At 34.8% G+C, this 25905-nt stretch overlaps 5 protein-coding genes across 9 annotated transcripts; 4 read left to right on the top strand and 1 right to left on the bottom strand.

The window, feature by feature from the left end:
- The first annotated feature begins 466 nt into the window (after window positions 1–466).
- On the top strand, window positions 467–7310 carry LOC100259653 (serine/threonine-protein kinase STY13). Its single transcript, XM_002283037.4, has 6 exons — window positions 467–1704; window positions 3668–3789; window positions 5224–5429; window positions 5530–5704; window positions 6389–6523; window positions 6952–7310. Exons 1-6 carry the CDS (start codon window positions 1374–1376, stop codon window positions 7156–7158), a joined length of 1176 nt encoding a protein of 391 aa, XP_002283073.1. The 5' UTR covers window positions 467–1373; the 3' UTR covers window positions 7159–7310.
- Window positions 7311–10797: 3487 nt separating this feature from the next.
- LOC100264835 (homocysteine S-methyltransferase 3) lies at window positions 10798–15350 on the top strand. Of its 3 annotated transcripts, XM_002283008.5 has the most exons (7): window positions 10798–11179; window positions 12554–12610; window positions 12722–12927; window positions 13442–13571; window positions 14052–14255; window positions 14562–14633; window positions 15040–15350. In XM_002283008.5, exons 1-7 carry the CDS (start codon window positions 11003–11005, stop codon window positions 15184–15186), a joined length of 993 nt encoding a protein of 330 aa, XP_002283044.1. In that variant the 5' UTR covers window positions 10798–11002; the 3' UTR covers window positions 15187–15350. The 3 variants fall into 3 exon arrangements, with proteins under 3 accessions (XP_002283044.1, XP_059592848.1, XP_010649948.1); XM_010651646.3 differs by lacking the exon at window positions 15040–15350 and having other exon boundaries at window positions 10877–11179; window positions 14384–14633; XM_059736865.1 differs by having other exon boundaries at window positions 10876–11179; window positions 14052–15350.
- Window positions 15351–17126: 1776 nt separating this feature from the next.
- On the top strand, window positions 17127–19770 carry LOC100266544 (pentatricopeptide repeat-containing protein At3g22690). Its single transcript, XM_002279098.4, has one exon. It carries the CDS (start codon window positions 17181–17183, stop codon window positions 19689–19691), a length of 2511 nt encoding a protein of 836 aa, XP_002279134.1. The 5' UTR covers window positions 17127–17180; the 3' UTR covers window positions 19692–19770.
- A 51-nt stretch (window positions 19771–19821) lies between these two features.
- On the bottom strand, window positions 19822–23324 carry LOC100244199 (protein RDM1). 3 transcript variants are annotated; one of them, XM_019220069.2, is made up of 5 exons: window positions 23101–23260; window positions 22176–22507; window positions 21878–22032; window positions 21552–21724; window positions 19822–20392 (listed from the first exon to the last, which is right to left on the bottom strand). In XM_019220069.2, the coding sequence occupies exons 4-5, from the start codon at window positions 21706–21708 to the stop codon at window positions 20025–20027; spliced, it is 525 nt and encodes a 174-aa protein (XP_019075614.1). In that variant the 5' UTR covers window positions 21709–21724; window positions 21878–22032; window positions 22176–22507; window positions 23101–23260; the 3' UTR covers window positions 19822–20024. The 3 variants fall into 3 exon arrangements, with proteins under 3 accessions (XP_019075614.1, XP_010649946.1, XP_010649945.1); XM_010651644.3 differs by lacking the exon at window positions 22176–22507; XM_010651643.3 differs by lacking the exons at window positions 21878–22032; window positions 22176–22507 and having other exon boundaries at window positions 23101–23324.
- Window positions 23325–23410: 86 nt separating this feature from the next.
- Window positions 23411–25600, top strand: LOC100249363 (pentatricopeptide repeat-containing protein At3g22670, mitochondrial). Its single transcript, XM_002279052.5, has one exon. The coding sequence runs from the start codon at window positions 23673–23675 to the stop codon at window positions 25341–25343; it is 1671 nt and encodes a 556-aa protein (XP_002279088.2). The 5' UTR covers window positions 23411–23672; the 3' UTR covers window positions 25344–25600.
- The last annotated feature ends 305 nt before the right edge of the window (window positions 25601–25905 follow it).

Here is a 25905-nt window from a genome sequence, read left to right as displayed (position 1 = left end):
CAATAGGATTAATGTTGGTGGCTCCGAAAATCACCCATTTATCCCATTTATAATTTTTTTTGAGTTAAAAAATTAAAAATGGAAATGTCGCTTATCACGTTTAGTATTTTGATACAATATTTAATTTTTATATTTAGATCGTGATCAACATAGAGACATGCCGTCTAGCAGTTGATTATTCCTTTGATCAATCAAAGCATCTATTGACAAAAGAAAATTATTTATCCTTTAAATTATTTTATCTTTTTTATATTTTTTTCTTAACATATACTTTGATTTTTTTATTTAAATACTAAATTATTTTAAATTAACAAACATTCTTTAATTAAATACTAAATTTTTCACCCATTTTTGTAGAGAGGATAGTGGGAGTAGAGGCAACCAAAAGGACAAATGAGGCAAGGCTATCCTAAAAAGACAGGTAATGTAGTTATACAAAATAGGGATTATAATAGAAAATAGGGAAATTGGATTTTGAAAAGTTCTGCGGCAGAGTCGTATATGAATGGAACCCCGCGCTTTTCGCTCCTTTCTCAACAGATTCTCGCCCCCATTCTCTTCGATTCAGTTTTCATTCGTTTCTATCTCTTGCCTCCTTTCCTTCTCCAATACTGGATTGGTTCGGGGATTACTCCTCCAGATCACATCCCCCCAGAAGCTCTACCTCTAACCTGTACCCTTCACCTTCATCAGCTGATGCCATATGCCCTCCAACGACTCGTCTTCCATCACGCTTGAATTTCAAAACCCTTTGCGTTTTCGTCAACTTTGGGCTGGGTCAACCTTTTCGTCTGCCTTTCATGCTTTTTTGATTGGTTTTCAAGGCTTGTTTTTGATTTGTTTTTTTGGGTGATTGGTCTTTGCCTTATAATGGTGGGAATTGGGTCGTTCTCCTAGGGTTTTTTCTTGTTTTTTATTGCTTTTTATATGGTTGGTGATGAGGAATTTGGGTTTCTGAGCTAAGAAGTGTGAGTGTTTACTGATATAAATAAATAGATTTATTTTATTGGGGCCGTTGTTTACGTATATTTCTTCTTCTTTTTTTTTTTCTCAAGTCAATATTGGAGGGAGTGGGGCTGGCGTATTTGCATTTTCGTTTCTTTTTTTTTTTTGGATTGATTGATGTTTTATCCTTGGAATGTTTTGGTCAGGGTTTGGATTTTTTTTTGCTCATTTGAGCACTTAACTTTGCGGGTTTGATGCAAAATTCATCGTTCTGATTTCATAGGGATGAAAATTCAGATTCTTTTTTTAGATTTTCTTTCCATGATTTCGAACTAGCCCCAGTGAACTGTGCTTTGCTTGCTTTCGAGATTTAAGATTTCCAGCAATCTGGTTGCTTACAGTATTGGTTTATTTTATTTGAGATTCTAATGATGGATTTGAAAACCACGGAGGAAATTGGAGGAGCTATGATTGCTGAGAAATCGGATTGCAAAGAAAGCAGTACGGGCTCGAAGGTGAAGGGTACAGGAAGCCTTAGTAATAAGGATAAGATTTTTAGAGCGGATAAAATTGATCTGAAAAGCTTGGATATACAGTTGGAGAAGCACTTGAGTAGGGTTTGGTCGAGAAGCATCGACTCCCAAAGGCCTAAAGAAGAGTGGGAGATAGATTTATCTAAATTGGATATAAAGCATGTTGTGGCTCATGGGACATATGGTACAGTCTACCAGGGTACTTACGATAACCAAGATGTTGCAGGTAATCACCCTCTTTTTCATGTTTCCTGAATTGTATTTTTTTCTTACCTCTGTTTGGCTGCCTTGAAAGCAGATAGAAAGATAAAGAAACTTTGGAGTTGTATAACTTGGTCAGGTTGTTGCAAGATTCCAAAGAGTCTTTTGAACCAGAAATTCTTGTTAGAGGCTAGTTGTAGTTGTTGTTTTCCTGTTTTTGTGTTCTAATATTAACTGTATAAGTATACGTACATATATAGTTTTCAAATGAGTAAATTCCATTGATGAAGAGCAAAGGGCCCAGATCCAGTGCAGACAGGGGTATATTTGTTACATATCTTTCTTTTCTCCGCCTTTTATGATAGGAGAATAACTCATCTTCTGTTTTTTCTTTTGCCTTTTTCTTTCTGCCACACTGGGAGTGCTGTGACTTATAAGGCTTATCGAACTTTTATTGGTTGAATTGAAAAATAGTGAAGACCACCCACAGGCTTAGTTCAATGTCAGTTTGACAATCAGAATAATACAATCTATTATCATTTCTTCCTTTTGTTTTCTTTCTTTCTCTTTTTTGAAGGTTTTTCTTGTTTGTCTAAATTTTTGAAATCCTCTCCTAAGTATCTCCTCTACATGTTATAATTAGACTTTGTAAGTCCAAATTTTTATTCCAAGATTTCCAAATCCTGATCCTCTTTCCCCTCAGTTTCTCTGCAAGTTTTGAGCATTAATTTAGTCAACAATTTGCACTCATCTTATTTTATTTTTATACATTTTTAGAGTTGTGATCTCTTGACTTCCATGTAGCCTTCTTTCTCCATATTTTTTGGGTCTTTTGCTACTGAATCCATGACAAAAGAAAAATCGTTTGTTGTTCTTTCCTTTTCTTGCTCTGTTTTGTTGTCATTAAAGTATTGAATGCAGCTTGTATTTTCTGATTTTCCCACCTTTTTCCTTCCCATGAATTTTAAAAGTCTGGAATAACATTATATGATTCAGACTATATTACAACATGAAAACAAGCTGCTTCAAAATAAGGAAATTCCTCATTCTTCCCTGTAAACTCTTTGGTAATGCAAAGCTTCATTACATGTGAACAATTTTATGGAAGATCAGAGTGGTATATAATTTTCGAGGGTTGAACTTTTTTAGTAAAATTAGAATAAGGTGATTATTTGCTGTTATTATATGCTAAACATGATTATTTAGTGCAAATTTTGCAATATTTTGATACATCACTATGCAAGTCTCAGGCATCACACTGTTGTGTTCAAATGCAAGACCTAGTAACATGGTCCCATATGGTATTTCCTCAAACATCTAAAATATGGAGCCCAAAGTATTACTTCTTTATGAGGCAGTTGTGCATCATGGTTACAAATTTGGGATTGGAAAATATTTAGTGCATAGAACTTAATTCAAAAATAGATCAATAGGACAAACAATATCATGGAGGAGTTGGGGTGAGAGTATAGCATTTGAGAATGAGTTTTGAATGGGGAAAATTTGCTTGTTAGAGGAAGAAGGCATGAGTTGTCAGCTTAGGATTATTTAGATTATTTAGGAAATAGCTAATAATTCATTAACTTTGCAATAAGGGTGAAATTTATAAAGTTCTGAATTATACGCAATGAATTTGGGATGTTCACACCTCGTAAAAGGCCATTTTTGATTTAGAAATGGTTTGGAAAACTGAGAAGTTCTGTCACAGTGTTTGGCAATCTGTAGCATGATATTGTTAGATTTGTTATCCAGTATCTTCTAGACTCCAAGAGCACCTTCGGCATCCAGGGGTCACAGACCGACCATAGAACCTAACTATATTCTAAGTAATTTGATTCCACCTCTTTCTTTCTCCTATTGATGAGAACAGATGCATTTGAACAGTTAGTCAATATTCCTAACTCATTATGTTCAGCTAATATGTGTTACAAATTCATTATCTTTGTGTTTATTTTAACTCTCACCAGAGTCATTTTTTGATATCATAGTGAAGGTATTAGACTGGGGAGAGGATGGCATTCCCACAACTGCTGAAACTGCTGCTTTGCGGGCATCATTTCGGCAAGAGGTTGCTGTTTGGCACAAGCTTGACAATCCAAATGTTACGAAGGTACTAAAATCATATTCTTCAACAAGTTAAATTCATTTTATTTTATTTTAAGACCTATCATAAACATAATCTGAATAATTTTAGTGTGCTGCGTTCATTTTATTGTTTTAAGACCTTGATCTAGCATTTTTTATTATGGTTGTTGAATTCGATTTGTTTGTTTAGTATAATCATTGGCCTATTGTTTAAGAGTTTAAGCTTCGTTTGTTATTCTCCTATCGGTTTAATTCATGTTGAGTAATTTACTTCTCCACATGCAAATATAGGGCTGCATAGGGAAGGTTAGTGAAAAACCTATGTTCTATTAGGGTAACACCCAGAGAAGGTTGAAAGGGTGAATTTTAAAATTTTAATACAAGAGTTGAATATTTCAATTTTAATTAATCCTTTGAGAGAATAATAAATAAAATCAGTCAACCACAATGAAAACAAAAGATTTTACGTGGAAAACTTTCATACAATGTGTGAAAATAAAAAACCACGAGGGCGAAGACCTCAGATTTGAAATTCACTATACTAGGTCATAATACACAGTTTTACCTGGTAGACGCTACCTAAGACTTATTCTTTAGCACCTATATCATGATCCATGTTCATGACGTAGCACCTCAAGTGCTCTAGTGAATTCGCAAAGCCTTTAAGAGCGTGCAAGTCTCTTTAATTACCTAGAATTCATTAAATCTTTAACAACCTAGAATTCATTAAGCAGATTGTTGAGACTTGTTGGGATCGATAGGGCAAGTTAGGGTTTTTTTTTTTAAAGGGACCATCCAAACCTAAAACATGTTTAGGTAGGGGTTATATAGTCCTTCAAGCTTGTAAGATTGGGAACAAAATTTTCATAAAAAAAAATCTCAGTTTTCCAAAACTAAACTATCAAAATTTGACAATTCTCAAAACGAGCGCTTGAACGGACTAACCCATCGCTTGATCGCCTTGAGTGCTTGAGTGCTTAAATAAGCACCTGAGCATTGGCTTTAGCGCTTGAGCGCTCTTGCACATTTTTAAAAACTAAATAAAACATTTTTGCTCAAAATTAAAACTTCCAATTCAACCCATACCTTCTCACAAGCTAACTTATCTTTACCCAAACCTTTTAGACTTACCTGCGATGATCTAGTTAAGCAATCAATAATCTCAAATCTTTAATAGAGAGTAAGTCACTATCTAAAAAGATCCTATGCCAAAATGAAAAGGAGCAAAATTGTCAATAAACACGTAACAAAGTCTAATGCCCTAATAGTTAGGTTGGTACACATTGTTGGCCAATTACCTAACAATTTAAGCTTTTAGGTCAAACTAAAAACCTTTTTTTTTTTTTTGGGAAATTTATTTTTATTTTTGAAGTTTCTTGATACAATAGTAGAATTTCCTTTTTAGTTCTTGGAAATTTTTGAGATACGGAGATAACCTATTGTATATCATCAATTTCAGTTTATTGGAGCTTCAATGGGAACCTCAAATCTTAAGGTTCCCACTCAGAGCCTTCCGCTTGCTGGTGATAGGTTTCCTACTCGAGCATGTTGTGTTGTTGTGGAATATCTCCCGGGTGGGACGCTAAAACAGTACTTGATAAGGAATAGGCGTAAAAAACTGGCCTTTAAGATTGTAATTCAACTTGCCTTGGATCTCTCCAGAGGGTGAGTTTCAATTTTTTGTTATTTTTTTTATTGGAAAGATTGTGAATATTTTTTTTTTTTTTTTTTTTGAAGATTTACATTATTTGTTTCAATTCTGTAGTTTGAGCTACCTGCATTCCAAGAAGATTGTGCATCGTGATGTCAAAAGTGAAAATATGTTACTAGATGCACAAAGAACGTTAAAAATTGCTGATTTTGGTGTTGCTCGTGTTGAAGCTCAAAATCTAAGGGAAATGACCGGTGAAACTGGTACTCTTGGGTACATGGCCCCAGAGGTACGCATTCTTTCCTATCACTGTAAGTTTTTCTTTGAGAAAAAACAGGCTACTATTGAACCTACTAATTTAATAACAAAAATTTTCTCTTAAACATTTTGGAACCTGAATAATAATCTTTAAAATAGTAATAAATGGTGATGATGACGACATGATGATATTAATATGTTCCTCTGCTTTAGTTGTGTGTATCTATGCTGCTCTGGATGGAGTTCAGGGTTCAAATGTGGACTGTTCATTTGAGATTAATGTGTCTCTCCCTTTTAGTTGTGCAGGAATAGATGGCCCCTCCTTTTGAGTAGCTGCTTTAGCTGGGTTTAGGGTTCCAATGTGGACTGTTCATTTGAGATTAATGTGTCTCTCCATTTTAGTTGTGTAGAAATAGATGGGCCCTCCTTTTGAGTAGCTGCTTTAGCTGGGTTTGGGGTTCATAACTGTGTTCTGTCCCTCTGCAGAGAGGTTGCACCAATCATTTTTGCATCTTACTAAAGAGGGGGAAGAAAAACTCAAGAATGATGTTCATCAAAATGAATTTGGTCATTTGGGACCCAAATGTACCAAAATGCAAACAATTGCTATAGATTGAAAATATGCTTTTTTTTCTCTCTCAGATGGATAAGAAGAGTGAGAAAATAGCTATTTGTTGTCAATGTAAGCCTTAAGACTAAAAAGATTTTTTTGTAGGTCCTCGATGGCAAGCCTTACAATAGAAGATGTGATGTCTACAGCTTTGGCATATGTTTATGGGAAATCTACTGCTGTGATATGCCTTATCCAGATCTTAGCTTTGCTGAAGTTTCATCAGCAGTTGTTCGACAGGTCAGTGAATTTACTGAATTTATTGTGTCGTTTCATATCCTCCGAGTTGTTTGTAATGTTTCAATATGAAAACATGCTTGCTTGTCGTTGGTATTTAAATGGAATGATTTCATTGACCATATTTGGCATATTGTATTGCAAATAATTTAACACCTAACACACTTCAAGAATTTTTTTCTGCAACAAAATCTGTGGTTTTCTATCTTCTTTCCTTATGCTGACTTTCATAAAAGGCTACCCGTACAGGGATCATAGTTGAAGCTCTATGAACAATTGGTTCATTTTATTTTTTCTCGGCTGATCATGAAAACTATTTGCAGTTCTATTTTCTATTATCTTATTCTATATTTTGTGAAAAGTTTTCTGATATCAAAAACCGTGGTCTGTTGCTTTCATGGGAGTTTGATATTGTGTGAACCTATTGACAGAATTTGCGGCCAGAAATCCCCAGATGTTGCCCGAGTTCTCTAGCAAACATAATGCGAAAATGCTGGGACGCAAATGCAGAAAAACGGCCTGACATGAATGAGGTGGTGAAGATGTTGGAAGCAATTGATACAAGCAGAGGAGGAGGGATGATACCTGAAGACCAGACTCCAGTCTGTTTCTGCTTCAGCAATGTCCGTGGTCCATAATTTTCTCGTCTTGTTTCATTTGTTTATGTCTTTCATGTTAAGACGTCGAGATTTTCATTTGATTCCTACTCCTAGTATGCATATTTTCCAACTGTCAAGGACATGCTTCGACAATGCATAAATGAAGAAAATTGGCCAAAGTGATTAAGAAACTTTATTATGTTTGGTGAGGGAGGATTCTCATCAAGTAAATTATGTTAAATTTACAAATAGGCAATTGGAAAGATATCGCATTTTCAGTTGGTTGCCCTTCTATGGAGAGATGAGTAAGAAAGACCAAAGGGTTAAACAGCTTACGTACACGCATGCTCCCTTTCTTTCCCATCTATATTTGTGAAGAGAATTTGTATACGTCAACTGGTGTATGGATAATGCATAGCCTTCCAATTTTCATGTGCCAGCCTACCTTTTTCTTCCTTACCATTCCAAGAGCTTATGTTGGTTAATTTGCAAAATTTTCCCTCAAAAAGTTTATATTGAATTTAGGTCATGTTAGTAGAAATATAATACATAGTCAAGTTTCATATGGGTTGAATGGGAGTAATTATTTGAATTAGTATTGGGAGTCTTGATTAGTGATACTGTTGTGGAAGGAATTTAATTGAGAAAGGTGTGGTAGAATTTAAGTGAGAGACACATTGTTTTAAAAATGGGATTGGATCGGCAGCAGTTTTTCTGGTTTGGTTCAGTGGAATGAATCACTCTGGGTTAAACCGTTGTCAAATCGTCCAACCCGATGGTCAAACCATCCAATTTCATGTGAACCAATCAACATATTATTTAACTAAAATCATAATGGGCTTCCTTTTTTTTTGGCCCGAATTTTCTGCTTCCTCTTTGATTGGTGGAGCTGAGGTTGCCAAAACAAAGAGAGAACCACTGTGCTACATGGTTATATATATATATATATATATATATGTTCTTTGCAATTTTTTATAATATTCTTTTCATATTTAAATATTATATATACAATATTTAATAAAATTTGATGTATTAATATATTTATATTTATATTTATCATTTAATTGACATATCAAATATAAAAAAAAATGAAATGTTGTTAAAATTTTTAATTATATATATTTTTAATTTTTTAAATTTAATAAAATATAATTATATATTTATGACATAATTGATTTGACTATGATTCAATCACCAAATCAATCAATAAATCGTGAATTAATAACTTTTTTTATTTATTAAAGATTCATATGAAATTTGGAAGGAAAGTTTTATTTCCTATACTTACTTTTCAAAAAATTTGAGTGAAAATGAAAGGAAAATAAAAATTAGATTTAAAATTAATAAATTATTTGCAGACTCATTATACTTATTTAATATATAAGGATTAAATAATTAAAAATATATAAATTTTTTACTAATTTTAATTATATTTGTCAAAAGCTTCATGTTCTTGTATCATTTGTAAATGAAATTGAAAAAATAATACATTGTCTTGATGGACATTAAAAAATAAAAATAATTTAGAGATGAAGTTCATTAATCATTTCAAATTATTTTATTTTTCTATAAAGATGATTTCTTTTATGAATACGTTCATCTACTCCCCAAATACAAATACAACCTCATGAATTTTGATATTATTATTGATCAATGAAATGATGAGTATTGTTTTACCCACTTCACCTCCCTCAAAATAATCAAAATTTTCCAATCCACTACAAATTACCAATGAGCACTCCAAATATGTTGAAATTTCATATAGGATTAGGAGGAATTGCATATAAATATTCCATATATCACATTGGAAATTAAAAATTTTCCCTTAAATTGGACACTAATTTAGTAAAATTATCTAAAAATAGATTTTGTACAAGTTAGGTGACTTCTAATTTGAATATTATATAATTCTTAAGGTCAAATCTTTTAAAGTTGGATTATCCTCGTCACTTGAAATCCTCCAACTGTAACAAATCTAATCTCCTTCATATCTTGAAATCCTTCAATCCGATGGTGGCAAATCCAATCTCTTTTTTAGATCGTCTTGAAGAGGGGACTCAATTTTCCTTCAAATCCAATCTCTTAAAATAATAAATAAAAATAATTTATTAATTTTAAATTTATTTTTTATTTCTTTAAACCAGTAACGAAAATCCACGTGAAAGTGACTCGCCTCGAGGAGCTAAAAAGAATTAATTAACGCAGATGGCGTTGTGTGATAGGTAGGCGGAGCAGCCCAAGGGATGAAGTGATAAGTGAGGAGAGCCTTTCTTGAGACAGCAGTCATCACCTGGACGCAATGGAGGTCATTGTCCATTTGAAGTTTTGAGGATATAGGAGACTGGCGTCGTTTTTCCGCTCTCTCCTTTATCTCTAAAGAATGTGGCCGTCAATCAATCCCCATTCATTCATGTCCTTGATTGTTATTTTCTATGGTTTGGTTCGGAAAATGAGATTACCATCAACTCCTTCACTCTTACCTGGAATCATCACCGATTTATTTATTTTCTCCGTTTGAAATTAACCTTTTAGGCTACTTTTGAAATATCCTTCGACTCTTATTCAAAAGTAGAAAATTATGATTTCGTATTAAATACGCCACATGGGAACAAGGTCCCTACAAGTAAACTTTATTATAAAATTGGATATAAGATATATCCATCCCTCTATGACACAAATGTACACATTATTATTAACAAAAAATAATTGTAGCGTGAAAAACTAATAAATGATTTTAGAAAATATATTCAACTTAAAATATATATATTTTTTAAAAATTAGATTATGTTTCAGAGAAACACATAATGGATGTTTCTCCTAAAAATGTTTATAAAGAAAACACTTTGACTAAAAACCTTCGAATACAAACAATATCAAACTTACTATAATATATAATAATTTTATATGTATATATTACCTTTTTATTAGACTTAATTGATTAAAAAAAAAAAATCCTCAAATTTGTAAAATCTAATTTTTCTATTTCTTTATTTAAAAAATAATTTATTATTATTTTTTTTACATAAATATTTTTTATCATTTCAAATATTTATATATAATTTTTAAAAAATAATTGTTTTTACATTAAACAAGAACATTTTTATTAAAATAAGGTAAAAAAAGGGAAGGATTGCATTTTCAAAATAGTTATTTTTACGGAAGTGAGTGAGAACATTTTTTTTAAAACGAGACAAAAAGAGAATCAACCATTAAATTTTCAAAATCGGGTTTTTATTGATCAAAAACCTTTTTAATTATTAATTATTAAATATCGTATATCTAATCATCGCCCAATTTCTTGTATCTCCCCTAGTGTTTTATTTATTTATATTTTTGTTCTTAAAAAAGCATTAAAAATAAACAATTTGTTAAATTTTCAATTCCAAAGCAAATCCAATAAATAAAATGAAGTTTTTTTCTAGTTAAAATTCAAAAGTAAGAGACAATTACAAGGTTTTTTTTTAATGCATTATTCAATTTTATACTTAAATATCATTTGTTTTTAATCCTAAAATTTGGTAAATGGTAAATAAAAATAATATTATTAATATAATGGAATTATTTATATAAATATTTGGTTACTTTAAATATTTGGTTAAAATAAGAAATTTAAAATTTTAAGTTTTATTCCCATGATATCATTTAATTATTAATTGAAAAAGAAATAAAAATATAGGTATAAAAGGAAAATTGAAAGGAGTAGGGGCATTTGAGTAATTGTAAGGATCTTCCCTCCAAATAAAGGGGGGTGGCTGGAGTTTCGACAGGGGAAACCGTAAAACGGTGGAGCTTGTCTTGTTAGCTCTCTCAATCCAAACTCCCATAAAAACCTCTCTCCTTATCTCGTTTTCTCATTTTCTCATTCAATCTCTGTTTTTTCCATATGGGATTCGCAACCCTCCATTCACCCACTTTCATGGCCGATTTCATCCGCCAGTCCGGCGGCTACGCGGTTATTGACGGCGGCCTTGCCACCGAGCTCGAGCGTCACGGCGCCGACCTCAATGACCCTCTCTGGAGCGCCACATGCCTCATTCATTCTCCTGACCTTATCAGGAGGGTAATACACTCTCTGTTTCTCTTTCTCACTGTCTCCTCTTTTTTTTTTTCCTCATCATTTCGTTGCTTATTTTTTGGGTTTGGGTTGTATTTTTAATTTTTTTTTTCATTTTTATGAGTTTTATGGATTGAAATTTGGTCTTTTTGTTTCTTTGGGAGAAGCCCATGTGCTTTTCCGGTTGTCTGCTCTGTTTTTGAGCTTTTTGTTGGTAGAATCTTGATGGGTTGCTTGTGGTTTATTTCACTAGAACATAACTTCACTAGAGCATGACAAAAAAAAAAAAAAAAAACCTTCCAAAATTAAGAAGAGTATTTTCAGAATCTTAACTAAAATAGATGGACCCGATGGTCATCTGAGGTTTAAAATGGAGGCCGCAGAGAGCAGGAAACACTGTGAAACTGTGGCCAGTCACATCAGAAATTGCAGGCTCACAAAGCAAAAATAAAAAACTGCCTATATTATACGTGGCAAAGGCTATCCTAATCCACCTCATGTTTGTTTATGAGCTCACGTTATTTCATGACATCTGTCGTGTGTCATGCATGTTTGAAAAATAGGTAAATTACAAAGAGGGATGAGGTAAGAACAGCTGATTCATACAGGTTTCTGTTTCACATCACAAAGAGTGTGGTGATAGATGCTTTAATGGTCCTTTGCATCAAGAGTGAAACATCAAATGCAATTTTCGTAAAGGGAATTATTGTGAGAAGTTAGAATAGAAAAAAAAATCATGGAGACTTTAGCTTTATGTGTTAGATACCTGTAGCAGGACATGTGGGCCACGCTGGGATGTTGAAATGCTTCAATCATCTTTGTCTTCTCCTAGCTGGAATCTGACAAGCTTGTAAGAAATCCATATGTGAAGGAGATTTTCTTGTCGCATGTTCAATCAGAAACCAAAATGTGTTTGAAAAGTCTTTTAGGAGTGCATGTTTCATAGTCCTTGATTAATATGATATTTCGCTGGTCGAGTCTATAGCGGTCCTTGGATGAATTAAGGTTCTCTTGCAACCAAATTCAATGAATTATAGGCTTGAATGGGCACTGGTGTTGGGTTTGTGATGTGCCTTGTGGTGATGAGATCAATTTACTTCACAGTTTTTTGAATGTCGTGTTTTGAGAAAACAAAGTTGGCATGCTGGCTTTCTTAGGTGAGAATAAAACAACCGTGGGATTCCATAGAATTCGCAATACCAAGTGCCATAGTTTCATCTTGATAATTTTTCTATACAAAGGATTTAAAAATCGGGTAGTGTTACCCTTACCCTCTGTAGTTGTATCATAATCAATTTTGAAGAACTGAAAGACACTTTGATAGCTAATTCCTTTGCCTTTCATAGAGGATTTTGTTGATTGATTGTTTTACTATGACAGGTGCACCTAGATTACCTTGAAGCAGGGGCAAGTATCATAATAACAGCATCTTATCAGGTTATTGTGCTGTCCCTTCTATGTTTTTATGTGTATCAAACCAATAGATTTTTCATTTTGCTTAACAGAAAGAAAGAAAAGAAAGGTAACATTGTTCTGTATGTAAGACAGGCTACTATTCAGGGCTTTGAGGCCAAAGGCTTGTCTAGAGAAGAAGCCGAAGTTTTGCTAAGGAGAAGCGTTGAAATTGCATGCGAGGCAAGGGATATTTATCATGAGAGATGTGCCAAGGGCACTTGTCTAGAGCAGCGTCCAATCTTAGTTGCAGCTTCTGTTGGCAGCTACGGGGCTTATCTGGCTGATGGATCCGAGTATAGGTGAGTTACTTAGTAATTCTTAATAGTAGCTTCCTATGTTGCAATCATATTTCTTGTGTCTACAACTGAAGTGATGTGCTGTATTGTCATCTGTGTTCAACCAGGTATTGAGTGCACTAGTATGATTGGGCTATTTAATCTTCATGATATCATGTCTTCTCAATCCTAGGATTCCATCACGATGAATTAGGAAATGCAGAGCAAATAGCAAATTACTCTGTAAGTTATAATTAGGCTGCATGTTAGCAATGTGCATGCCTCAGCCTAAAGAGAGAAAAAGAAAAAGAAAAAAGCACAAAATTGTTTGGAAGTTTATTTAGCCTAGAAGATCTCAGAGCTGGAATTAAAGTCGAGCAACGTCCCTGCATAAATGATATTTATAACATGGGCATGTTCTTTCCAGGCCCTACCTTTCAAATTACTGTTTCATTACTTTATGTTTGAATTTAAAGTTATGGCAGTATTTAGATTATGATATTTTAGTGATGGCATGCCTTATTTTCTTCCTTTACAGTGGGCACTATGGTGCTGCAGTTACTCTGGAAACTTTGAAAGATTTTCACAGGAGACGGGTCCAGGTTCTAGCTGAGTCAGGTGCTGACTTGATTGCATTTGAAACAATTCCAAATAAGCTAGAAGCAAAGGTATTTTCTTTATGTTATTTGTGGAAAGGCTATTTAACCTTGTCCATACAATCTGTATGAATTTTTGCTATTTATAAAGTTGCAAAGTGCTTAAGGTGGGGTATAAACTAAGCCTCAAACAGTTACCGTATTTATTTTTTTTATAAAGATGTATATCATTTCATTATTTGTAAAATTCAAAGGTATTACTGCTATATCCACCAAATTGCATCACATGTAAAGAACGTATTAAATTTGGAATCCAGGAAAGATGGAATTCGTGATCTGAAGAAGAGTTTATACTTCATGCTGTTGAACAGCTTGGTTTGCTGGTTGGTTTACATTTTGCCTCTCCAGCTCCAGTTGTGGTCCAGTTTAACATAGGTTTATGGTTGTGTGGTCCACCAGCATACGGCATGAGTGCTGGGCTCATGAGATTACTTGAAATGAGATTTTTTATTCTGGTCGTATACTTCTTGACCCTTTTTGGTTCTATTGCAGGCCTATGCAGAACTTCTTGATGAAGAAAACATAAAGATTCCAGCATGGTTTTCATTCACTTCTCTGGATGGAATCAATGTGGTTAGTGGTGATTCTTTGATAGAGTGTGCCTCAATTGCAGATTCATGCAAGCAAGTTGTTGCAGTTGGAATCAACTGCACCCCTCCTAGATTTATTCATGGACTGATTTTATTGATTCAGAAGGTATGTTATGCCAGGTTTATGCTCTTTTTACAAGGACTAATTTTCAAAATAGATATGGTAACTCTGTTTCCTTCTCCAAATGCCTGTGAAAAGTTGAAAGACAGTTTTTCTGCTCTTATTCTTATCAGTATGTATCTTTCCATACTACTACTCTATGAAGAGGACTCTTTTCATTATGGTGAATGCAACTCAGATAGGAGGAAAAGAGATGAAACTCAGATATGAGTTTTTAAATTTTATTCTCTCTCCTTACAGCTTTCTACCTTTTCAAATACTTGGCTTCTTATCGGCTATTTAATCCTGCAGGTAACAACTAAACCAGTAGTCATATATCCAAACAGCGGTGAGACTTATGATGGAGTACGAAAGGAGTGGGTGGTGAGTTTCCTCTTTCCTTGGTTTTATTTCGTTCAAATTTTGAATTGAGCTCAAACCTGGCCACTAGTGCTCATCTTCTCTGGCCCCTCTGAATATTGGCTTGCGAGTCTAGATCCTGGGTAATGGGTAATGGTTAGTAATAGATGTTTTATTTGTTCCCAAGTTAATTATCCTTGAAGTGGCTCATATTTGCCTGCATTATCAACTGCCACACATTCTGTTTTGGTTCTATTTCATACTAACATATAGTTTTGAAGCATTCATAAAATTCAGAAACTAGATATGCTCAACTACGATCATCGATCATCCTGCAATCTTAGCACCAGTCTGATCGACCTGACATGTTAACTTTCAAGTCCATTGTCTTATGTTTAGCATGTAATCTGATGTATGTTTTGTGTTGCAGAAATCAAGTGGAGTTCAAGATGGAGACTTTGTATCCTATGTGAGCAAGTGGCGTGAAGCTGGGGCTTCCCTTTTTGGAGGCTGCTGCAGGACTTCTCCCCACACTATAAGGGCCATATCTATGACTCTCTCCAGCTATCTGCAGTGACCATCCTTGTGTTCAAGACTGCCTTAGACAAAGATGTAAATGTTTAACCCATGTTGAGAAAATGCGGCTTCAAATCCAGCTTCCAACCACTAATGGAAGTTAGCCTTGTAGAGAACTTGAATAAATCTGAAGTTAATAAATAAAAGTGTCTTTGGGTTTGCATATATATGGTTTTACAATGTGGATAACAATTGCATTTCAGAACATCAGGGTTTGGAAAAAAATACACATTAGAAAAGAAAGATAGTTTAAAAACTATCACCAAATCTTCAACATTTTTTGAGGTATTGATAGGAAGCTTTCTTTCAAAGAACATAAAAAACTTGTTTGGATAAGTCGTTTTTAAAAATATATATATTTTTATTTTATAAAAATATTGCAAATTCAATTTATATAATATAAATTAAACTTAATTCAAGTCTTATTAAAAATGAAAATAGTTTTATAATTGTTTTTAGCAAAATATAAATAATAAAATTATAAATTATATTTTTTTTTATAAAAAATATATTATTTTAATATATGTTAGAAAGATATGGATATTAACTATTTGATTTAAAATAAATAATGAATAAAGTTTTAATTTTTTTTAATATGTAAATGAGTTAAGTTTTTCATTTTATGCACATATTTAGTACTGGCTAAAATGTTTTGATTTAATATGAAATTAATTAGATTGATTTTTTGAATTCAAAATTATTCTTAAAAATTTAAAAATTATTAATTATGTTGTATTTTATTTATAATTTATTTACATAAATTCAAAAAAGATAGTTGTATGTATGGGGAGAAACTATAAAACCATGACTTATAATATATTTGAACTATTATTTTTTTTAAGGATTAGATCTATTTTTTTAGTTCTCAATTATTTTTTTTAAAAATTAAACTTATTAATAAATTCAATAAAAATATCACTTGATTTGAAATTCATTTTTATGGTGACAAAATTTATAAAAATATAATTATGTGAAAAAAAATAGAGTGAACTAATTTTTATCTATAAATCTCTAGAATTAATGAATTTATTATTTGAATTTAAAAATATTTTTAAAATTTACTAAACTTTTTATTGAATCTAACATATTAAGTTTTGTTTAATTTGAAATTTATTTGTTGAGAAAAATTAGAAAATAATGATTCTATATAGAATTGTTCATAAATTTCTAGTATTGATTAGATCATTATTTGATTTTTAAGTTATTTTTAAAAATTATTAGACTTGTTATTTAATTTGGACTTCATTTACTTAATGAAAAATTCAAAAAATAATGACTTTATGTAGAAGATAAAAAATAAAGTTGTTGTAAACTAATTTTTGTTCACAAATTCCTGCTATTTGAATTTTAAAATATTTTTAAAAATTATTAAACTTGTTAATAAATTCAACGTATTAAATTTTGTTTAATTTGAAATTCATTTGCCTAATGAAAAAAAATATAGAAAGTAATGATTCTATATAGAAGAGAAACCATAAAGTATCCATTTTTGTTCATAAATTTTCAATATTAATTAGTTCACTATTTGAGTTTTAAAATACTTTTAAGAATTATTAAACTTATTAATACATCAAACACACTAAGTTTGGTTTAATTTGAAGTTCATTTGCTTAGAGAAAAAAAGTCGAAAAATAACGATATTATGTAAAAGAGAAACGATAAGGCTATTCTAAACTAATTTTTGTCCATAAATTTTTAATATTAGTCCATTCGCCATATTTTAATTTTAAGTTAATTTTAAAAATTATTGATTTTGTTAATAAATTTAACATATTAAGTATTACTTAATTTAGAGTTTATTTATTTAATAAAAAAATTGTAAAAATATGACATGCATATATTTTATATATATATATTTCTTTATTTTAAAAATTTATCAAGTCTTTTTGTTGTCTGAAAGCATTTTATTTTGTTTTTAAAAACAACAGACAGATATTATTAGGAATATCTAAAAACAGTTTTAGGCAGCCGTTAGAAATCCAACAGAAAACAGCCATGGCTTCCAGCCTTTGCCTCTCTCCTCTGCTCTCCGCCACCCAAATCAAAGAGGCCGACCCCATGACCAAAGACAGTTGTTTGAATGAATCACTTCGATGTTGCAAAACCTTGAACCAACTCAAGCAGTTACACTGTCAAATTACTAAGAACGGTCTTGATCAGATCCCTTCTACTCTAACCAAGCTGGTCAACGCTGGCGCAGAAATTGCCTCGCCGGAAAGCTTAGACTACGCTCGAAAGGCCTTTGAGCTCTTCAAAGAAGATGTAAGAAGCGATGATGCGCTTTTCATGCTTAACTCTTTGATCAGAGGTTACTCTTCTGCTGGTCTTGGCCGCGAAGCTATCTTGCTTTATGTTCGGATGTTGGTCCTAGGCGTTACACCTAATCACTATACCTTTCCATTTGTTTTGAGTGGGTGCACAAAGATCGCAGCCTTCTGTGAGGGGATTCAAGTTCATGGGTCGGTTGTCAAGATGGGTTTAGAGGAAGATGTGTTTATACAGAACTGTTTGATTCATTTCTATGCTGAATGTGGACACATGGATCATGGGCACAAAGTGTTTGAGGGAATGTCTGAAAGAAATGTTGTTTCGTGGACTAGTTTGATTTGTGGTTACGCTCGTGGGGATCGTCCAAAAGAGGCCGTTTCTTTGTTTTTTGAAATGGTGGAGGCGGGTATTAGACCTAGTTCGGTTACCATGGTGTGTGTGATCTCTGCATGTGCCAAGTTGCGGGATCTTGACATGGGCGAGAGAGTGTGTGCTTATATCGGTGAGTTGGGGCTGAAGCTCAATAAAGTCATGGTGAATGCGCTCGTCGACATGTACATGAAATGCGGTGCAATCGATGCTGCAAAGCGGCTCTTTGATGAATGTGTTGATAGAAATTTGGTCCTTTACAATACGATCTTGTCAAATTATGCGCGCCAGGGGTTGGCGAGAGAGGCGCTTGCCATATTAGATGAAATGCTGCAACAAGGCCCTCGACCCGACAGGGTCACAATGTTATCTGCAATCTCGGCCTCCGCACAGTTAGTTGATCTTTTCTATGGAAAGGTGTGCCATGGTTATGTGATAAGGAACGGGCTAGAAGGTTGGGATAGCATTGGAAATGTGATTATTGACATGTACATGAAGTGTGGGAAACCAGAAATGGCCTGTAGAGTATTTGATCTTATGTCCAACAAGACTGTGGTTTCATGGAATTCACTAACGGCGGGATTTATCAGAAATGGTGATGTGGAATCAGCTTGGGAAGTATTCAATCAAATACCAGAGAGAAATGCTGTGTTTTGGAACACCATGATTAGTGGTTTGGTGCAGAAGAGCTTGTTTGAGGACGCAATTGAACTGTTCCGAGAAATGCAGGGCGAGGGAATAAAAGCAGACAGGGTGACAATGATGGGCATTGCTTCTGCCTGTGGATATTTAGGTGCTCCAGAGCTTGCAAAGTGGGTTCACACTTACATTGAAAAGAATGGAATTCCTTGTGATATGCGGCTCAATACAGCTCTGGTTGATATGTTTGCTAGGTGTGGTGATCCTCAAAGTGCAATGCAAGTCTTCAATAAAATGACTGAAAGAGATGTATCTGCTTGGACTGCAGCCATTGGAACAATGGCCATGGAGGGAAATGGGGAAGGAGCAACTGGACTTTTCAACCAGATGCTTATTCAAGGAGTGAAACCTGATGTGGTACTATTTGTGCAAGTACTGACTGCATGTAGCCATGGTGGGCAAGTGGAACAAGGCTTGCATATTTTCAGTTTGATGGAGGACCATGGAATCTCCCCCCAAATTGAACATTATGGGTGCATGGTTGATTTACTTGGCCGAGCTGGATTACTGAGGGAAGCTTTTGATCTCATAAAGAGCATGCCCATGGAGCCTAATGATGTGGTTTGGGGTTCTCTCTTAGCTGCTTGCCGGGTCCATAAGAATGTTGAAATGGCTACATATGCAGCTGAAAGGATAAATGAATTGGCTCCTCAGAGAGCTGGGGTCCATGTGCTTCTTTCAAACATATATGCTTCTGCTGGGAAATGGACGGACGTTGCAAGAGTGAGACTAAACTTGAGGGAAAAAGGGGTTCGCAAAGTGCCCGGATCAAGCTCGGTACAGGTTAATGGTGTAATACATGAGTTCACCTCTGGGGATGAATCACATCCAGAAATGACCCACATTGCCTTGATGCTACAGGAGATGAACTGCAGATTCTCAGACGCTGGCCATATTCCTGATCTATCCAATGTTTTACTTGATGTTGATGAGCAGGAGAAAGAGTACCTGCTCAGTCGACATAGTGAGAAACTTGCTATTGCATTTGGGCTTATCGCTACAGGCCGAAGCATGCCAATTCGTGTTGTTAAGAATCTGCGCATGTGCTCTGATTGCCACTCCTTTGCCAAAATGGCATCAATAATATATAATCGGGAAATTATTGTTAGAGATAATAATAGGTTTCACTTCTTCCGGCAAGGCTTATGTTCTTGTTGTGATTATTGGTAATATTACATGAACTTCATTGGTAAGTATTTTTTGGACAATTCAGCATGTCAATCCATTTACATTATTTCATTTGTACAAAGCACTTTTTAGCTTTTGAACGCTTCATCAAAAAGAACAAATCAAGAACAGATGCCAGAGAAGATGCTACTTTGCCACAAAATTTATGAAGAGTTGAAAAATTATGGGAATAGAAGGCGAAATATATGAACAAGAAAGGTGTTTGCATCTTCCCCAAATTTGCATTATATGGTTCTAAACCATTTCTAGGAATTTAGGAAACACCCAGTAAGAGTAGCCCTAAGGCAGAAACTTACAGGCCTTGCGGAGCAACTTTCATATTTGTGGGAAGATGGAATCAACAAAAGCATAGTGCATTGGGTCTGACAGCCAGAGTTTTGCCATATGATGGGGAGACGTGGTTTGTCGGTGGACCTCTTCAATGAGCCAGATGCTAGCTTCAGCTTTACTTGGGTGAATAATGGAATCCAGTGACCTATTTTCATCCTTGCTTCCAATCCTTAACTGATCCCACTGTTTTACAAGAATATTGGTGAGGTAATGCAGAGGTTGCCCATACAATTGCTTTATGGATTTGGCTAATCCCATCCATGTGTCAAATGGAATAAGAGAGCCTCGACGGGCTGGGATTGGAATCTGCTTCATGTATTCCTGATACATTTCTGCCCTTCTGATCACTACATCTGCATCAAGGCAAGTTTTCATGCAATAACACCGTTTGTGAGAATAGGGATACAGTTGATAATTGAAGAAAGCAAATCCATACAACAGCTAAGGACTCATTTGGGGAGCCAGAGCACAATTAATAAGAAACTTGTGTGGGAAAGCCAATTGAAAGGATGCAAAGTCTAATTAACCGATCAATCAGCCCTGGAATCTTCCAAGAGGTTCCTACATATCAGGACCTTTTTTAGCATCAAGTATCAGCAGACCCAGTACAGCCTGAGCAATGCTACCGCTTTCTCCATGATTTTCTACATGCTGGTTAACATGGAAGTATCATGAACGCAAATATTCTGTATGTATGAAGCAAGTATCATTATGAATTTGATCCCAGTACATCATCATTGACGTATATATAAAATGAAATCAATGGAGGACAATTAGCCTATTTCAAGGAAAGAAGCCTCCCAAAATTGTAGTGTGTTTATGGTTTCGTTCCTTGCAAGAGAAGTCAAAACCTTTTGTGCCATTAACATTATGGCAAGCCAAATTTCTAGATTCCTGTCCCAGATTAGCTCACAAATACTGAAAGGAGTAGAACTGCAAGTGGACTGATTTGCAGACATCTGAACCATAAAGGTTAAGATGGGAACTAATGAATCTCTCAGCCACTCCAGTATAAAAATATGGACAAGTCAAACTGCTGGCAGTTTGACCTTCAACAATTGGAGCTGTTATGCTCAAACTGCTAGACTAAAGGATCCCATGCACTTGAACAGTTTAACTGTGGTACCATGGATTGATAGTATTTGTAGAAAGCAAACTGGTACTCTGTGCATCTTATAGATGAATGCAAAACATAAGATAGTCCTTTTCTATGATTTAAAGTGAGGTCATTTTATTCCTTGAAATTTCTTATTTACCCATAATTAGTGACATTCTTCACAGTTGGAACATGAGGATCACTTCAGAAAATGAAGTGGAAGGGTTAAGTCTCAATTGCTTGAATAATCTGGCCTTATAATATGTTCAACAGAAGCAGCAATGGTTTAAAGTGAAAGTATATCCTAGAAAACAATCAAGAGAAAACACACCCTTGGTTTTCTGTATGATAGTATCACTAGAGAATAAAGTAACCAACCAATAAATCCACTGGCTCCAATGCAAATATGCAAATACCTTCAAATGGCTCTTGTCGGGCAGGTTGATCAATAGTTATATCCATTGACTTCTTGTCAACAGACCCATTATCAACTTCTACACCTGGATTGGAGGAAGAAGATTCATCTGATGATATAACATCCACCTGTTCATTCCATGGAAATGCCCTCTTCATGGTGTAATATGTAATCCTGGAAAAAAAGTAAATAACCCATTGGGCACTAACTTGAACCCACAAAATAATAATAATAATAAAACAAGAGCACTAAAAATCAAATAAAGAGAAAAAGAAAACCAAGGATCCGAACTCTTTCATAGTGACTTGAATTGATGCAACAACCTACCCCCAAAGAAAGATTGCATACACTATACACAACCATCCACACTCACACTAAGTGCCACAGCCAATAATGCTTTTAAGAAAAATCCTTTCTTCTACACTCAACTTTTTACATTCTCTTTTCAACTTTAACAGCATCTTCAACCAAAGCTACTTATCCTGAAAAATAAGGAAATTAGAGTCGCCCAAAATTTTATACAATAATTTTATAAAATATTAGAGCCTTCTGTTTTTTTTGAAATGTATTTAAAAGATTCTAATCATAAGGCAAAAGTTAATGATTGGACATCCATGCAACCAACCAAAAATCATCCCTGAAGCAAAATACTCCAAAATCAAGCCACATTGAAGCTGTTTGATGGTAACTTGACAGTGGTTTGCTTCTTCTCTTTCCTTCCACCCCCTCTCCTCCTGTCCCAGATCCTACAATCTTTTTTTAGAGTGAATTACTGCAGTACAACTTCAAAGCCTTTACTAAACAAAATGAAGTTTGAATGAAATTTCTGCAAGCTAAGGCCCGTCCCAGCCGAAGTATATGTTGTCCTAATTAATTTTTACCACTCCAAGCATCATATTAGGTTCCCCAAGAACCAATTTCCTGGCTCCACTTTTTCCAATTGGTAGAATGAAATTTCTCAGAAGACAAACAATATTCTCTCTATTATCAGTACCAATGAAATCACAATGATGCAGTAAATAAGCAGTTTCAATGATAAATTAAGCATTTGATTATACAGGTAGATAAGCTAAATCATGTGAATTACCAAACAGACAACCATTTTACCATCATAATTTTCTCCTTCTGGAACTGCATTTCTTTTCAATCTTAACTAGAATGAGAAAAAAATGAATAGAAGAACACTCCATTCTAAATTTTCAAGTTTTCCCCTTATGATTATGAAGAACACAACAGAACTCAATTTTCAATTCTCCTTCCTTCAAGTTTCCCTTGTTTTCTGAGAAAATATGGAGAGAGGAAATAAAATAAAACCTCCAACCTTACATTTCTTTCCTTTTTTTTTTTTTTTTTTCAAAAAAGAAAAAAGAAAAAATCAAGTAACTTAACAAAACATAAAAAGCCAAAAAAAAATTTCCTACATTTTCTCAGCAGCCAAACCATTTAAGAGGAATAAAATCCATCCTTAAAAAGCCGGGATGAGTTAGAATAGAAAAGGAAATCACCAAAAAAAGGAACAAACAAAAAGATGAATGAGAGCAGAAGTTTACCTTCAACAAAGAAAGAGTTTCTGAAAATCGGCACCCTTTTTTCCACTTGGAAATGTGAATTGGCGCTTATTCAAACTCAAAACACCCGAATTGGTCCTATTTGAAGCAGACGGAGATAGAGATTTAGGGTTTATACTTCTTTTGTTGCTATAGATTTGATGCTAATGCCTTCGGATTTTGTCTGAAATCCCCCTCGGATGGCAAGTAAATTATTGCAAAAATTAAGGGTATTTACGGTATGTTACCGAGAGATGGGAAATTAAACCAACGTAAGGGTATTATAGTAAAACATTTGAAGTCTCAAAAATTTTCCTTTTCAAAGACAAAAACTGTTTTTAAAAAGCAATGGGTAGCGCGTAGTCGGCTTATTGTTTCTGTTTTAATCCGGGAAAGGAGTTCGAGAGAGCAAAAATAGTGAAGAGAAAGGAGCGAAGCGCATTGTTTCCGTCTCCATTCCTGATCACTTTCTCCCAGGACTGGGATCTGCGTACCGACCGTTCTTTTCCTAGTCTCTGTGATCCAACAGCCTTTTTTTTTAATTCTTTGGCTTAGCCGCAGTTGGGTAATCCAAGATGCTTTCAAAACTCAAAATTTTCCATCTTTTTTCGCATTCAGGCTCATCGACAACTCCATATATGTATAAAGGTAATAATCTTCTTCTCAATGCGCTCCATTACTTGTCACTTAATCCTTTCTGCACCACGACTGGGTCACCCACTACGGCCGAGTCACCCGAGCTTCCGGACTGGGTCAAATTCTCTCAGAATAACAACCCTGCTGGCTCAGATTCTGATGATGATTTCGTGATTCCTAAACTTGCTTATTGGGCGGAGAATCAAAAGCATGATCATCGCAGTAAAGTTGATGGGTACGTGCTAAAGGAGACTATTGACAGTGATATCGATAAAATTAGTGAACTTCTCAAGTTTAGGCACTCCTCGGCTGATGCTGTTGTCCAAGCTCTAGGTGGGTGTGGCGTGAGTGTATCCGAAAGCTTGGTTGAGCAAGTTTTGAAGAGATTCAGCAATGATTGGATCCCGGCTTTTGGGTTTTTCAAGTGGGCAAAAGCTCAAACGGGTTATAGGCATTCTATGAATTCCTACAACTCAATGGTTGACATCTTAGGGAAGTTGAAGAAGTTTGATCTTATGTGGGAGTTGGTGGAGGAGATGGATCGATTGGGGGGATATGTTTCCTTGGCCACAATGACTAAGGTCATGAGAAGGCTTGCAAGGGCGAGTCGGTGGAAGGATGCCATAGAGGCATTTCGAGGAATGGAGAGGTTTGGCGTGAAGAAGGACACATTGGCGATGAATACACTTATGGATGCCCTGGTTAAGGAGAATAGCGTTGAGCATGCTAATGATGTGTTTGTAGAGTTCAAGGATTCAATTCTTTTGAACCCTCATACTTTCAATGTATTGATTCATGGTTGGTGCAAAGCTAGGAAGATGGATAATGCCCTGAAGTCTATGGCAGAGATGAAGGAACATGGGTTCTGCCCAGATGTGATTTCTTACACGTCCATTGTGGAAGCTTACTGTCGCGAGAAAGATTTTCGCAAAGTCAATTCTGTACTAAATGAGATGGAGGAAAAGGGGTGTCCCCCAAATGTAGTGACATACACCATTGTTATGCATGCTTTGGGCAAGGGAAAGGAAATATCTAAAGCTTTGGAGGTGTATGAGAAGATGAAGGGAAGCAGTTGTGTTCCTGATACTTCATTTTACAGTTCCTTGATTTACATACTAAGCAAAGCAGGTAGGCTTAAGGATGCTCGGGATGTATTTGAGGACATGACAAAGCAGGGTGCAATCCCAGATGTGTTGACATATAATACCATGATCTCTGCTGCCTGCATGCATTCCCAGGAAGAAGATGCCTTGAAGCTGCTTCTGAAAATGGAAGAAAGTTCCTGCAAGCCTGATCTTAATACTTACTCCCCTTTACTGAAAATGTGCTGCAGAAACAACAGAATGAAGGTGCTTTCAGCATTGTTGAACCACATGTTTAAGAACGACATAAGTCTTGAAGTTGGAACCTATTCTCTCTTGGTGCATGGACTGTGTAAGAGTGGGAAACTTGAACATGCTTGCTTGTTTTTTGAGGAAATGGTGTCAAAGGGATTGGTTCCTAAGGACTGTACCCACAAGTTGTTGCTGAAAGAGCTTGAAAAGAAGAGTATGGTAGAAGCCAAGGAAAGGGTTGAAAAGTTGATGTCACAGGCAAGACAACAAGGATGACTGTTGAGATTTAGGATGCATCCCTTGATCCATCACTTTTCTTTACTCTTTTTCTTTCTGGGCATGGGTCATTTTGTGTAATGGTTTTGTTAGTTTCCAAGACATTGCTAATGGCAAAAGCAACTCTCCGCAGTACATCATGTTGGAGAGATCGGCTATTAGGGGGAGCATGATATTCAGATGATAAAATGTGCCATCTCATGCTAAAGTTTCATCCTGTAGCTTCATATTTGATTAATGCAACTACATTTGATGACTGTGATAAAGGGGCAAGGTAGGGAGACCTATTTTTGCATGGTCATTTCATGCGACCAGGATGAATCTTAGAGCCCTCAGTGGGGGTTCTGGTTCCGTTGATTTAGGAAGTATAATCCTGATGTGAATACTTGTTGATTTCAATTATTTTTGCAATAGATCATCTTTTTAACCTGTTTTCATGTATATAACTTTTTCTTAGTTGTTGTACACCTCCACCACAAAATGTATATATAGATTTCACTAACCAAGCATTGCAACGAACTTCCAGTTAGCTTCATTTGTGATGCATATATGTCTGGACAAG

Source organism: Vitis vinifera, chromosome 5 (genome assembly GCF_030704535.1).
Source record: "Vitis vinifera cultivar Pinot Noir 40024 chromosome 5, ASM3070453v1".
In the NCBI taxonomy this organism is placed as follows: Eukaryota; Viridiplantae; Streptophyta; class Magnoliopsida; order Vitales; family Vitaceae; genus Vitis; species Vitis vinifera.
This window is presented reverse-complemented; position numbering and strand designations above follow the sequence as displayed.